This window comes from Montipora capricornis, chromosome 6, assembly GCF_036669925.1.
Source record: "Montipora capricornis isolate CH-2021 chromosome 6, ASM3666992v2, whole genome shotgun sequence".
Taxonomy (NCBI): domain Eukaryota; kingdom Metazoa; phylum Cnidaria; class Anthozoa; order Scleractinia; family Acroporidae; genus Montipora; species Montipora capricornis.
This window is the reverse complement of record NC_090888.1, coordinates 59,659,277-59,671,776: the sequence shown is the minus strand read 5'-3', so window position 1 is coordinate 59,671,776 and position 12,500 is coordinate 59,659,277. Positions and strand designations below refer to the sequence as shown.

The 12,500-nt window shown below is 41.8% G+C and overlaps 1 protein-coding gene across 1 annotated transcript in view; it reads right to left on the bottom strand.

Moving 5' to 3' along the window:
* LOC138052701 (M-phase phosphoprotein 8-like) overlaps positions 1-12,500 on the bottom strand; it is a 22,661-nt gene that overhangs the window by 4,886 nt on the left and 5,275 nt on the right. Inside the window, exons 3-7 of the mRNA XM_068899256.1 lie at positions 11,304-11,366; positions 6,568-8,241; positions 4,996-5,097; positions 2,702-2,762; positions 1-40 (exon numbers count right to left, since the gene is read on the bottom strand). The exon at positions 1-40 is cut by the window's left edge and continues 196 nt beyond it. Coding sequence (XP_068755357.1) covers positions 1-40; positions 2,702-2,762; positions 4,996-5,097; positions 6,568-8,241; positions 11,304-11,366 — 1,940 coding nt within the window. The remainder of the gene's footprint in view (positions 41-2,701; positions 2,763-4,995; positions 5,098-6,567; positions 8,242-11,303; positions 11,367-12,500) is intronic.

Below are 12,500 nucleotides of genomic sequence, written 5' to 3'. Positions count from 1 at the left end.
AGGGCAATATCCCCTTCGCGAATAGCTTGCTTCAAAGCGGCTACAAAATCGTAAAAGGGCATTAATAGGCTGATTTAGCAACAGAACGGGAACGTCAGTGGCGACGGCGCGCGCAGAAAAAACACCAATGAGAATTCAGAATAGAATAGACTCCACTCCTTTCTTCTCTATTCTAAATTCTCATTGGTAGTTTTGCTGCGCGCGACGTCGCCACTGACGTTCCCGTTCTGTTTGCTAAATCAGCCTAATATCTTAACAAACAGCACCTCAACATAGGTCAGACCAAAATACCGTAACCGGAAACCTGCAATCCCCATTCCTACAGGACAACTGTGGGTAATTAAATATCCTCGGACCAGGTTCCGCAGTTGGGCCTCTACCGCCTCTTCCGTTCCCCAGTCCCCGCTAGGCTAGCTTTGCTCGTCAGTTTTTTATTTCGCCACGTTCCCTTTCGTTCCATAACCAGACATCCCCAATCGCGAGATAGGTTGCTCGACGGGTGTTACATTGGGCAACGTTTCTTGAAATTTCATTTGTTCTTGATGATCACATGAGGTCAAACGAGAAATTTAATTGACTGATGTCACAAACTGTTGCGACAAAAGTTGCAGGACAGATTTTACCCAACCAGGAGTCGATGAGTAGGAGCGAGCAACTCACATACTAAGCCTATGTCACGGAATTCTAACAGACCAATCTATTTTTGGACTACCTTTGCCGCAAAACAACAAAGGCAGTTCCGGTTCGGCGACGCTATGACGTCAAGAGAGTTTCCTGTGATTGGTTATCGGGCTCCTGCTGGAGTCTCAAAAGTCCAAAAATAAATCGGTCTGTGAAAACACCGTACAGGAATATATGGGAAATGCTCGCTCCTACTCATGGCTCCTGTCAATACGCAATGATTGAAAACTTCTTTGTAATGCTGCCAGAAACAATGAGGAAAGTAGAACTCAATTCTGCTTTCTGAGACGGTTTCTTCACCTTCGCAACGTTTCTGGCTGTCGGAAGGTGTGTTCCATTTGCCAACAACGAATTGCACGAAACATTGCCCATGACGTTGCGAGATAATTGGCCTTCTCGAAAAAGAAAGGGAGACTAAGCGCTAACTCTTTGCGCGGGGTCTGGAGGGCCAGTTCAAGACATCCATAGCAACATGTTCTCGAGCGTGGAATTACGATAATCATCTTAACATCACCCAGCGTTGAATACATGATAATCATAATTACAAGTCGTATACACTGATCTAAGTGTAAAGACCTCTCGGATCAGAGTGAAAAAAGAAAAAAAGTCACATGTCTTTCAGACTGGATTTGAACTCGGAGCTTCGGCTTATTGGGACAGCTTGAATTCACTAGACCAGGATGAACAAATTACAAAGTGTCTTCAATGTTAGGTATTTGTTGCCGGGCATCTAGAATAGGATCACTATAAGTCATCAATGATTTCGCCTAAGCGCTGATTTCAAAATGGTTAGCTTTGTTTTAAGTGTGGCCGGGCCTTTCTCGTTCGCTGTCTAAAATTATCTGTTAGCAAGTTTTATTATATGGCTTGTGTTTGTAGCCGATATAACGCGCGCTCTGATTGGCTAATTGTGACTGAATTGTAGGGCATTATTCTCCCGTAATGCCCACGGGCTGATTACGGGCTTGCAAAAACAAAGCAAAAGGTAATTAAAAAGCCATGTAATAAACTACTTACTAACCTCACTTGCTCGGGATCGTACTCGGGAATATCGGCCCTCGGTCGTTTTTGGACGGACCTCGCTGCGCTCGGTCCGTACTGCCACGACCTCGGGCCAATATTCCCCAGTACGGCCCTCGCGCTCGGTTAGTAAGAAGTTAGTATTACACGTTTACTGCCCGGTCATATAACAGATCAATTGGACTACCGTGTTACTGAAAAAAGTTTTTGTCTAAGCAAAAGGCCACTGAGCAAATAATCGTAGCTTCGAGTTCCCAATAGCTGGGTTGTGTTTTAAAGGAAAATGTTCAACTCCCAGAATTCCATTCCACCTGCCAGTGTCATAAAATAATGATAATAGTATATTCAAAGCCGGTTGATACTACATGATTATCGTAATACCAGTCTCCAGAATGAGATCAACATAGGAGAGAGTGTTTTGTTTTGCCCAATCAAACGAGTTACCCAGACCCCGCGCAAACGAGTAGCAATTAGCCTCCCGCTCTTTTCCGATAAAGCGTCCGATACCCCATATTCACGATAGCCGCCATGTTGGTTTTCAAATTGTCACGCAAATTAGCCATGTGTTATGCTGGGGGGGGCAAACATTGGAATAAAGGCAAATTGCGGAAAATCGGCTCGTCGAAATATTGAATTAACATTGCTAAAAGTACATTTTAGAATTTAGAATTAAATACCTTTTATAATAATTTTATATCTTTTGATTGCCTCCGACATTTTGACTTTCTACTTCGTTATCTGCTCATTTTTCACTAAAAAAACATCGAAGTAACTTGTGTAAGCATTCTATTTTACTACTTAGGTGATAAACATTCAATGAACGAGAAACAAGTCATCTGTGTGGCTAAAATGTTCGTTATAACCTCTCGAACTTGCGTTGTTTGCCACCTCAGAAGTGTGTAGCTAATTTGCATGATAAAGGCAAATCCAACATGGCGGCTATCGTGAATAAGGTCTATTGCAGAATATAACAAGTTCCAACAAGAGAAAGAAAACTCACCCAAGGACAAATGCAGTGGTTCCATTACTGGAGAATCCGCTCTTTCAATTACTTTGGATTCCTAAGAAAAAGGAAAATTAATCATGCTACTTTTGGTATTCATTTGAGCAAACCCAGGGGGAACGCCGCTCTTTACAACCTCTAATTTCATTGGATCCCTTTAGGACGCAGCTTTATTATGTTTTACGTCATGGTCCATTGTTTGTTTTGTAACGTTTTTGGTGTCCATTGTTTTCTGAACCAATCCCAAGAGTCGTTCCGAGAGCTGCGTGGCGGCCCAGCCAACCGGTTAGCTCACTTAAGTTGTTGACCGCGACGTGCTGGTCTTCATCAGGCGATAAGGTCGACTGGTTATGCGTTACCGTATTTATCACTATGGTTGGCTTTGGTCAACAAACCGCTGCGGGAACCCTCTCGAATCCGAAATCTCGGGTACTCAAAGGGACAATAAGGATCAATCCACCAATTACAGCCAACCAAAGTGATACACATAGTAGCGCGTAACCAGTCGACCTTGCAGCCCTACGAAGACCACCAGTCAGCGGTCGAAACGTAGTGATCTACAACCTAAGTGACAACATCGTGAGACAAACTATTAGACGTGTCATTATTATTTACTTTCCACGTAAAACCAATTGATGCGACGTCACTCTGAGACGAGAGGCAGTGCAGCCCAGTGGTCAAGACACGTTCTGACCACTCGTTGAATTTGTTCCAGGTAGTCCCTGGTTCAATTTCCTGGCTGCACTTGCAAGTAGCCAGCCAACTGGTTTGCCTCCTGCCAGTTGGGATTCTTAAAAAGTTGTTCTGTTCAATGCTCGAAGATATTAGCTACTAAGGTAAATAATGATACTCACTTACTTACTTACTCTACTGTCAACGTCACCACCCCCTTTCGCTCGCTGAAACACTATGGACGCTTCTTATGGGCGTGGCCACAAAAATCTTTTCAAATTAAGTCTCACGTTGGTTTTCGCGGAATGAAGAAAAACCCGGAGAAAAAACCTCGCGGAACAGAGTAGAGAACCAACAAACTCATCCCAGGCGCATTATAGGGATGCCTTTGTTTAGATTTTTTGACTCATAAGCACAAGGCTACCGTTTTCTAATCAGTTAGCCGAGATTAGTTTCAATCGAGTGTCGTAAAACCAAAACCAAAGTAATTACTTTGGTCAATCAACAAAGACGGAAACAATCCAGTAAACCAATCAAAACTCGAAGTAATCACACGAAGCCGACACAAAGCGCGGGAAAATGTGCACGCGCGAGCCATGATTGGTTTTGGTTTCACTTCTGATTGGTTGAAAAGCTGGCACGAGAACTTTGAACCAATCAATGAGTGACGTAAATGCAAAACCAAAGCAATTTGCGAATTATTTTCGACACTCAATTGAAAACCGCTCTAAAGTATCGAACAGTGAAAGTGCATTGCACAATGAGCTTTCGATCTCTGAAAATTGAACTCGATATTTCGTGATAATCTCTGAGAAATGTAGCGTTGAAAATTCAAGATTTTACAAAGAATTATGTCAAAGCAAAAAGACTAAACTAAGTTAAACAAGTTCTTTTACTTTTTAAGGTCAAGTTATGAATAGCATGATGCCCTCTGTCGACAAACTCGTATGTTAATGAAATTAAATGTAAACAATGACGTCAGCAAAAATTCTCTGTTATCGACTCACTTGCAGTCTCAGTGATTTTCTAAATCGTTGCCTTTCTGGCCTCAGTTGTTCAAAAGGTGGATAAACGCTATCCACCGGATAAATCATTATCCAGCGGATAAGCACTAGCAAAACCAATTGAGTTATCCAGTGGATAGCGCTATCCACCCTTCGAACAACCGGGGCTAGACGTTCCGTCACCATTTGCTTATTTCCAACTCTGCGAGCAGAGCCACTCTAAGGCGCACCGGAGGGCGAGAAAAAGAGGCTCTGCAGAAATTGTGTCAAATCTTTTAAGTCACCGCAGCCCAAGTTTCTGGGCTAGTCACTCCGGTTAAACCGGTTTAAGCAGCGAGCGCATCATATTTTTGAAAAAGCGAAGGTCAAAATCAATATGGCGTCTAGGAGTGCGATCGAGGCTTGGCCTGGGTTTGACACTGTCTCCAAGTAACGGCTTGTGCATACTCAATAAAGACTTAACGCGATTTCTCCAGAGTTCTTTATTTCTGGTCGAGTTAAGAAAGGCTCTGTTGGCAGGGTGCTTATTTCCTATCTCAACAGTAACCAGGAACCAGGACGGTTTATCGGTGTTCAGACACTTGGAACTGACACAGAAGCTCAAGGTAAACTCACCTCGACATCGTTGAAGAAGGAACCTGGCGAATAGTCGTCCAAATCAAATTCAAAATCACTCAAGTCATCCTCTCCATCAGATATATCTTCCATTCCACTGTCCTGTTATGACCCAAAGAAAAGAAAAGAAACTATTTTCAATTTTTCCCTGTTACAGGTGGGTGATGGGGATAGAGGATGAGTTACCGTTACGTTGTAATCTTTTCCGCGCGGTTGAATTTTACAATCAAAGCAAAATATTTCATATAGAGCGGTTTTCAATTGAGTGTCGAAAGTAATTAGCGAATTACCTTGGTTTTGCATTACTTCACTCAGTGCTTGGTTAAACGTTCTCGCGCCACTTTTTCAACCAATCACAAGTGAAACCAAAACCAATCGTGGCTCGCGCGTGCACATTTTCCCGCGCTTTGTGTCGGCTTCGTGTAATTGCTTCGAGTTTTGATTGGTTTACTGGATTGTCTCCGTCCTTTTTGATTGGCCAAAGTAATTACTTTGGTTTTGGTATTACGACACGCATTTGAAAACCGCTCTATATCTGTAGATTTAAATTTCAAGCAAATATCTGCCTTATTTGAATCTCTTCCTGTGCTTATTTTCGCACGCTTCCATCTCGCATTTCCAAAATTACATAGTCCGTCCCTCGGCTATCCTTGTGCTTCTTTCACAAACATATTTAACCAGATGCTTTCTAGGAAGAACGTTGCGTGACAACATACAGTGTGACCAGGGATCTTTAATTTATTGTAAACAATTATTAAATGTGCTTAGAATTTGTTCTAACCGTCATAATAACGTTTTGCACTATTATTTTTTGAGCGGTTTCCTTCCGCCTGAAAACCCGGTTGTTCTGGTGGTCGATCATGTAAAACAGACTTTTCCTCTGGAAAGTTTTCGGAAAACAAGGAATACCTTCGAAGGTATTCCTCTTTTTTTTTTTTGCCGAAATGATCGGAATGTCCCGTACTGCTGTCCTGCTGCGTCCCACTAGTGCCGTACTCCTTGGTGAATTAAAGGCGCGGTTTTCGCCGCGAAAATGTTTGTTATTGTAATCGTTAGTACCCAGTCTTTTAAGGAAAGAAAGAAAATGCGACTTCCTGCAAAAAGAACACGCTCGTCCAGTTCCGTTTTGATTGAGGGAAATTATCATGTTCCTTTTTCCATTCAAATGGAAAGCGATCATTGCAACCTGGCAAAATATCGAATCCTTACGTATCGAAGATCTCTTGTGGCCATTCATTAAATTTTATGGATATCAATATTATTTTTCACGTGGAACGTAGCAACCGACTTTAAATTACTGCTGGAATACATCGATTAAAAGCAAATGAATCTTTCAGTTACGAAAGATTAGCGTATAAAACGTTAAAACGTATTCCTAGAGCAAAGAAAACACTTCGAAAAACAATGAAAAACCCCACCTTAAACTAAACACGAATCTCAATTTGATAATATTCATTAGATTTTGTGACTTTCCAGTCTTAGAGTTCAAAGAGTCGCATGCGAAATGGGCCAATTTGCATATCATAAAACAGAGCACGTCGCAGTTTCCAACCACCTTAATCAAATACTTACCCAAGGTTTACATTTGTCCGTTTCACTGCCACTATTCTTTTTGGTTTTTTCCTCTTTCCTCCCTGGCTGCAACGCCGTTTGCGTTTTTTTGCTCTCATCTATCTTCCCGTTGTCTTGAATGATCATTCCAATAAGATCTCCATCCATCAGCGGCATGGCTTTTGTTTTATTCTGCATTGGTAATAGATCCGCAGTCGTTGAAGCCATGATTTGTCTCTCTGTATTTCCTGCTTCTCTTCGTGAAATCGCGGTTATTCTTGATGCAGCACTGTCGCGCGGTATTCCAGGCGAACCATCAACCGATGCGCGTTTTGTTCGGCAATCCCGGACTGACTTCGGTCGCCCATCGGTTCTCCTTGCCTTTGCGATGAAGCGATTATTCGCATCGATTTTTTCTTTCCGTTTTTTGGGAGATGAGGCGATGCCGTCCTGATCGCCTAACCGTTTCGTTACCGTGCTTTGCATGTCCTTATTTACTTTCTCGCCGGAATTCGCAGCTGTGTCAGTTGTCACCGCAAAATCTTTCCCGCCGGAGTTCTCCGGTAGGGACGCGGAGGTGACAGAGACATTCGAATCATTGTTGCATGTTGTTCCCTGTGGCTCTTCCCAATTCTGCTCAACTTTTGAGGTAATATAATCCTCAGAACTCTTTGAATTTTTCTCATGCGCTAGTTTGTCACTGAAAGCCTCACTTTTCGTCTCCGAAACTCTTGAGCCGGTTTGGGGAGAAAACGAAGAAGGCACTTGGTTCGAATTCTCGTCCGTCGTGTGTTTATGTAAATCACCAATTTCCAACGATTCCGAGTCCATAACCGTGTTACAAATAGAATCCATTTTATGTTCAATTTCCGATAGTTGCCAAAGGGATTTATGGTTGTTTTTTAAATTTAACTCGATAGGAGAAAATGAATCGAGACGTGACGTCCTTTTCAGATTAGCCAACCTTTTCAGCGGTTCCGACGCATCATTATTTGCGCTCCCTTGTTCTTTGTCTTTGCCGTTATTCTCACTTAATGGTTCCTGTGTTAGCTGCTGTCCACTGTTCTTCTTTTTTACACTCCTCGTCGACATGTCAAAAGCTGTTTTTCCCACAGTAGTCTTTGCCTCGCTCTCCGAATCGCTTTGCGAGGATATAATAATGCACTCGTTGACCATCGGCCGAGATTCTTGTGAAGATGTTCGCGGTTCCTCGTCATCTGTACTCTGCGAGGATATTTCAATAACTTCAAAATTATCCTTTTTGCAAATATCGTTTTCACGTTCTGTATTTTCACTTTTCCACTTCTGCTCCAATTCAGAAAAAGATGCCCCCCTTTGCAATGGTGTTCTCACTTCCAAATTAGAGCTGGTTGCAATTTCGCCGTCTTGTTTCTTACGAATCGAAACAAGCGCAAGTTCTTTGCTTGCTTGGCGAGTCATTCCCAAAGGAGCAACTTCACAGTCAAGGAGTAAAATGTCGGCAGAGAGTTGTGACGACATCCTTTCGTCTATGCTACGCCGCTTTCGTCTTCGTTTCGTCACGGTTTGTCCTCTTGATTCAGCAGAACTCGAGCTCTCCTGACCTTGAGATTGATTTTCGCTGTCAGTTTCCAATACGATTCGATGTTTCGGTGGACGACCTCTTTTTCGCTTTTGGTCTGGCAAAGCCATTTCGCTTGATTGGTCGCTTTGGTCCTTCAAACAAGAGAATTAACACAATTTTTCTCAAAATCAAAATGTACTGATATATAACTAAAATAAGTAAGGCCTTCAAAAGGTGTGATTATTTCTTTCGATCATGGGCACCCAACGAATAATTTCGGTAAATATCGGTTCGGAAGGAAGGCTGACTAGAATTTTCGAATATTCGAACTCAGACTTTCGAGGCGCACCTCGATTTTGAACATCTTTCTGAACAGCGTTTCTAGTTATTTCGGAAAAGTAGTGAAAGGTCCGAAGAGTGCGGAGAAATTTCGAAACCACATAGAACAACGCTCGACTGTTTACCCACCTGAGTAAGAGTTAACTGCGATATTGTAAACAGCATGAAACTTGAATATTTATGATTTCTATCATTTTCGCCAAAGTTTGTTTCAGAATCTTATTTTAATTGAGCAAACGTCCCTAAATTTTTTTATGAGACCTGTCACGAATGCTAGAACTTTCGGACGAGGCAAAAAAGCCACCTAAAAATTTCTACAGACCTGCAATTTCGTTAGAACAACCGAACAGATAAATATTTTGTAGGGCAGGAAAAAACGCCCAAAACGAGCTTAAAAGCTTTGTGGAAACCATTTTAGGTAATTCTGACAAATTTTAAGACTTCCGATCGATGGTTGCCCCTGTTCGATGACATCACTCACTCGTGATGCGCGAGAACGCTACTCTGATTTGAATAAATTTGATGGTAGCTTAGAAAGTTACGATTCAAAGAACTTTGAAAGACATATCTTTGGGTCTTTGAATCGTAACTTTCTGAGCCACAATCAAATTTATTCAAATCAGAGTAGCGTTCTCGCGCATCATGAGTGAGTGATGTCTGATTCTCGACCAGGGGCCCGTTTCTCGAAAGTCCCGAAACTTTACGGGCCATTTTCGGGTGTCACAATTCCTTTTGTATCTCAAGAACGGAGATGATTTAAGTCGTCAAACGTCACAGACATGTTTCTTTTAGTTACCTTGAAAACAAGCTAAAAGATCGCCTTTCCAAAACAAGCGGTTGGCAGTTTCTCAAATGGCTTTTCGGGTCCGAAAAGTTTTCGTGACTTTCGAGAAAAGTGCCTCAGGCCCGGGTTGCTCGAAGCGTGGTTCGCGCTAACCAGCGTGAAATACCATGGAAACATATTTGTTTTGATACCTCTTAATGCTCTTAACCAACGGTTAGCGTTATCCAGGCTTTGAGCAACCGTTCCCTGGCTGCATGTGAACTGTACTTTAAAATATATGGCAAGACCATCCTTTTGAAACGAAAATTCGGCAGTGCCTCTTATACATATGACTACTGTACGTGAGAGGCACTGCCGAATCTTAAATATCGTTACATGACCTACATTGAGGAAAAAAAGTTACAGCCAATTACGTTACACTAATGAGCCGAAATGATCGGCCCTGAGCCATTGTAACTGTTACAATTACTAACTGAAAAATCGTACCTCAATATATGCAGGAAAGCATGAAAAATGTTCATATAGAAAGGTGTTACAATGTCAACGCAATAATGGCTTGTTGCGTCTTGCGTGATCGCCCACTTTGGCTCCAGCGTTTGAATTTTTCAACGCGCGCGGACGCGAGCTATAGAATAGCAGAAGTCTTCCAATAGGAGCACTGGATTTGCTCTGACGAAGGGCTAACGCTCGAAACGTCAGCTTTTAGAATCTCTGTACGGTGGTCAATTTACATTATCAACTCCGTTGATAAAACCACCAAATTTTTGTATACTACTTCCCCACCGACTAGTTTAGCGTATTGTGCACGCCCGATTTTGTCCCGTAATTTATTAAGGAGCCGGCTCAAATCAGTTTTTAACACTTTTAGTAAACTGTACTATTTCGAAGGGTTGAATCTAACCAACGGTTTCACTTAACGGCAATGTTATGATACCATATGAAATATCAATAAAAGCTTAACAAGATGCACTCATTAATGTGAAGTAATAAGTTATCATGGTAAAAAGAGCCATCTAAAAGCACCCTATATTTTGCCTTTTAACGCGTATATCTCAAAAACGAACTCGGTGACCCAAACTTTTTATTTCTGAAAAGTGATAAGCAGGCTAAGATGAAACTCTCCGTAACCGGTCATTTCGCCAACGTCAGTTCTCAAACGCCAAATAGTCAGCGAGTAAGATTATAATTTAAAAACTGCCCGTAAAACCAAGTACAGTACTAGCTACCGTTTGTGTTGTACAACATACAGCAAAGGTCAACCAAAGAGTTGGCGTCGTTTATATAATTTCCCCTAGCCTTTGAAAGAAAACAAGGGCCGTTTACACGAGAGAAAATAAGCCGCGGCTAACTCTGGCCGCGGTTTACGTAAGCCGCGAAAGGAACTATTTATACGAGTATAAACTCCCCGGCCAGGATAAGCCGCGGCTTGAGAAAGCCGTGAACGTAGATTTTGTACCATTTATACGAGGTGTTCGCGGCTTACGTAAGCCGCGGTCAGAGTTAGCCGCGGTTTATTTTCTCTCGTATAAACGGCCCTAAAATAAGGTGCCCTTGTAAAACATAACTGAGTGCTTTTGTGACAAGATTGTGAGTCTGGAGATTTTAATTTGCTGCAGATAACAACCAAATCCAGCGTTTACACTTTAATATTGTTTTCATATGGTACCATAACAATAAGACAAACCCTCCAAATAGTTGAAACGGTTTCAGCCACCTCAAAAATGCTTGCGTGCTAAACACTTTTACCAAGATTTGAAGCGAAATTCACTCAATCGAGATACCTAATTCGCAAAAATTTAGCACTAAGACTCGCTCTTGAGTGAACTCTGTTACGGAAAAAATAGCCCATTATTGGGAGGACGACAGGGAGGAGGGGGTGGGTGGGTTAGTCTGGAATTCAAATTTCACGGACAAAGCCGTGCCTGCATATCAGCCTCGCCCAATCATTATCAATACTCTGTCATTGTGGGCAAAAATCACTTCAAATATGTGTGCAACAATTTGCACTCTTTTGTTTCACAAAGAAGCAGTTTGACACGAGGCAGATTTCAAAAGGTTACTGGTAAAATAAAGTTTTGAGTCACAACTGACCTTTCGGCCTTCGTCCGTATCACTGGTTCCGCTGTCGTTCTCTGTCATCTGCTTGAAACGTTTCTGTGGCAGGAAGACAGTTTATTGCAACGCAGCATTAGCGCGGTTGCATTAGAGTATCCAAAGCAGTATCACTATTGCCATGAGTATTTGGATCACAATGTGCGGTCGTAAGGATGTACAGGGTCACTGAATTTGGAATGATATTCCTCTCTCATTACGCAATTCTCTCAATCTTTTAAACTATAAACATAAACTCAGAGATTATTTCCAGTCCTTGTAAACTAAACAACTTTTCGTTTAACCATGAACCATGATTCCTCTCATAATGCCTTACAACTCTTTTGTGTAAGATAAAATAGTTAGTTTTAGGTTTGATTATGTATCCTTAATTGTGTGTTTATTTAGTTATTTTTTTAAAATTCTGTCTGGTAGTTCACCTGAACTCCTGCATGATCTTTGCCATATAAGCCTCTGGTCTTGGCAATTAACTATGTAAACCTTAATCTGAGTTGTCTTTCTTGAATTAAATAATAATAAATGAAACGTCTCGAATTAGAAGAAGACATGATGGTTCAGAACTTTGGACAGGGTTGAACTCACGACTGGGATGCAGGGATGGCGCAGTAGTGAGAGCACTAGCCTCCCACCAAGGTGGCCCGGGTTCGATTCCCAGACTTGGCGCCATATTTGGGTTGAGTTTGTTGGTTCTCTACTCTGCATCAAGAGGTTTTCTCCGGGTACTCCGGTTTCCCCTCTCCTCAAAAACCAACATTTGACTTGATTTGCGTTCGTTGTTAATTTCAGTTTACAGTGTCCTCAATTAGTGCTCCAGCGATAGAAAGACTAGAACTTAAACAAAGTTCCTTTCCTTTCCTTTACTTTACCTCCCGCACTGTGGTGTGGTGTTCAGCCCACTGAACCAAAAGTTACATTTGATTATACTTTATTTTATTTGAGTTAGTTTGCTTTGATTTGAATACACATTGTCCCCAATTAATACCCCAGCACTAGAAGGGCTAAGTTCCTGCTTGTCTACTACCTCACCCTACCCAACCCTACCCTTGGTATCCCCTTGAAAAGAGAGCACCTTCATTATCATCACCATCATCATCATCCCCGTCATTATTACTCAAATTATCAATTCAACTCTCAAGCTTTTAACAGTTTGGGCGACTGAAAATCAACTCAAATTAA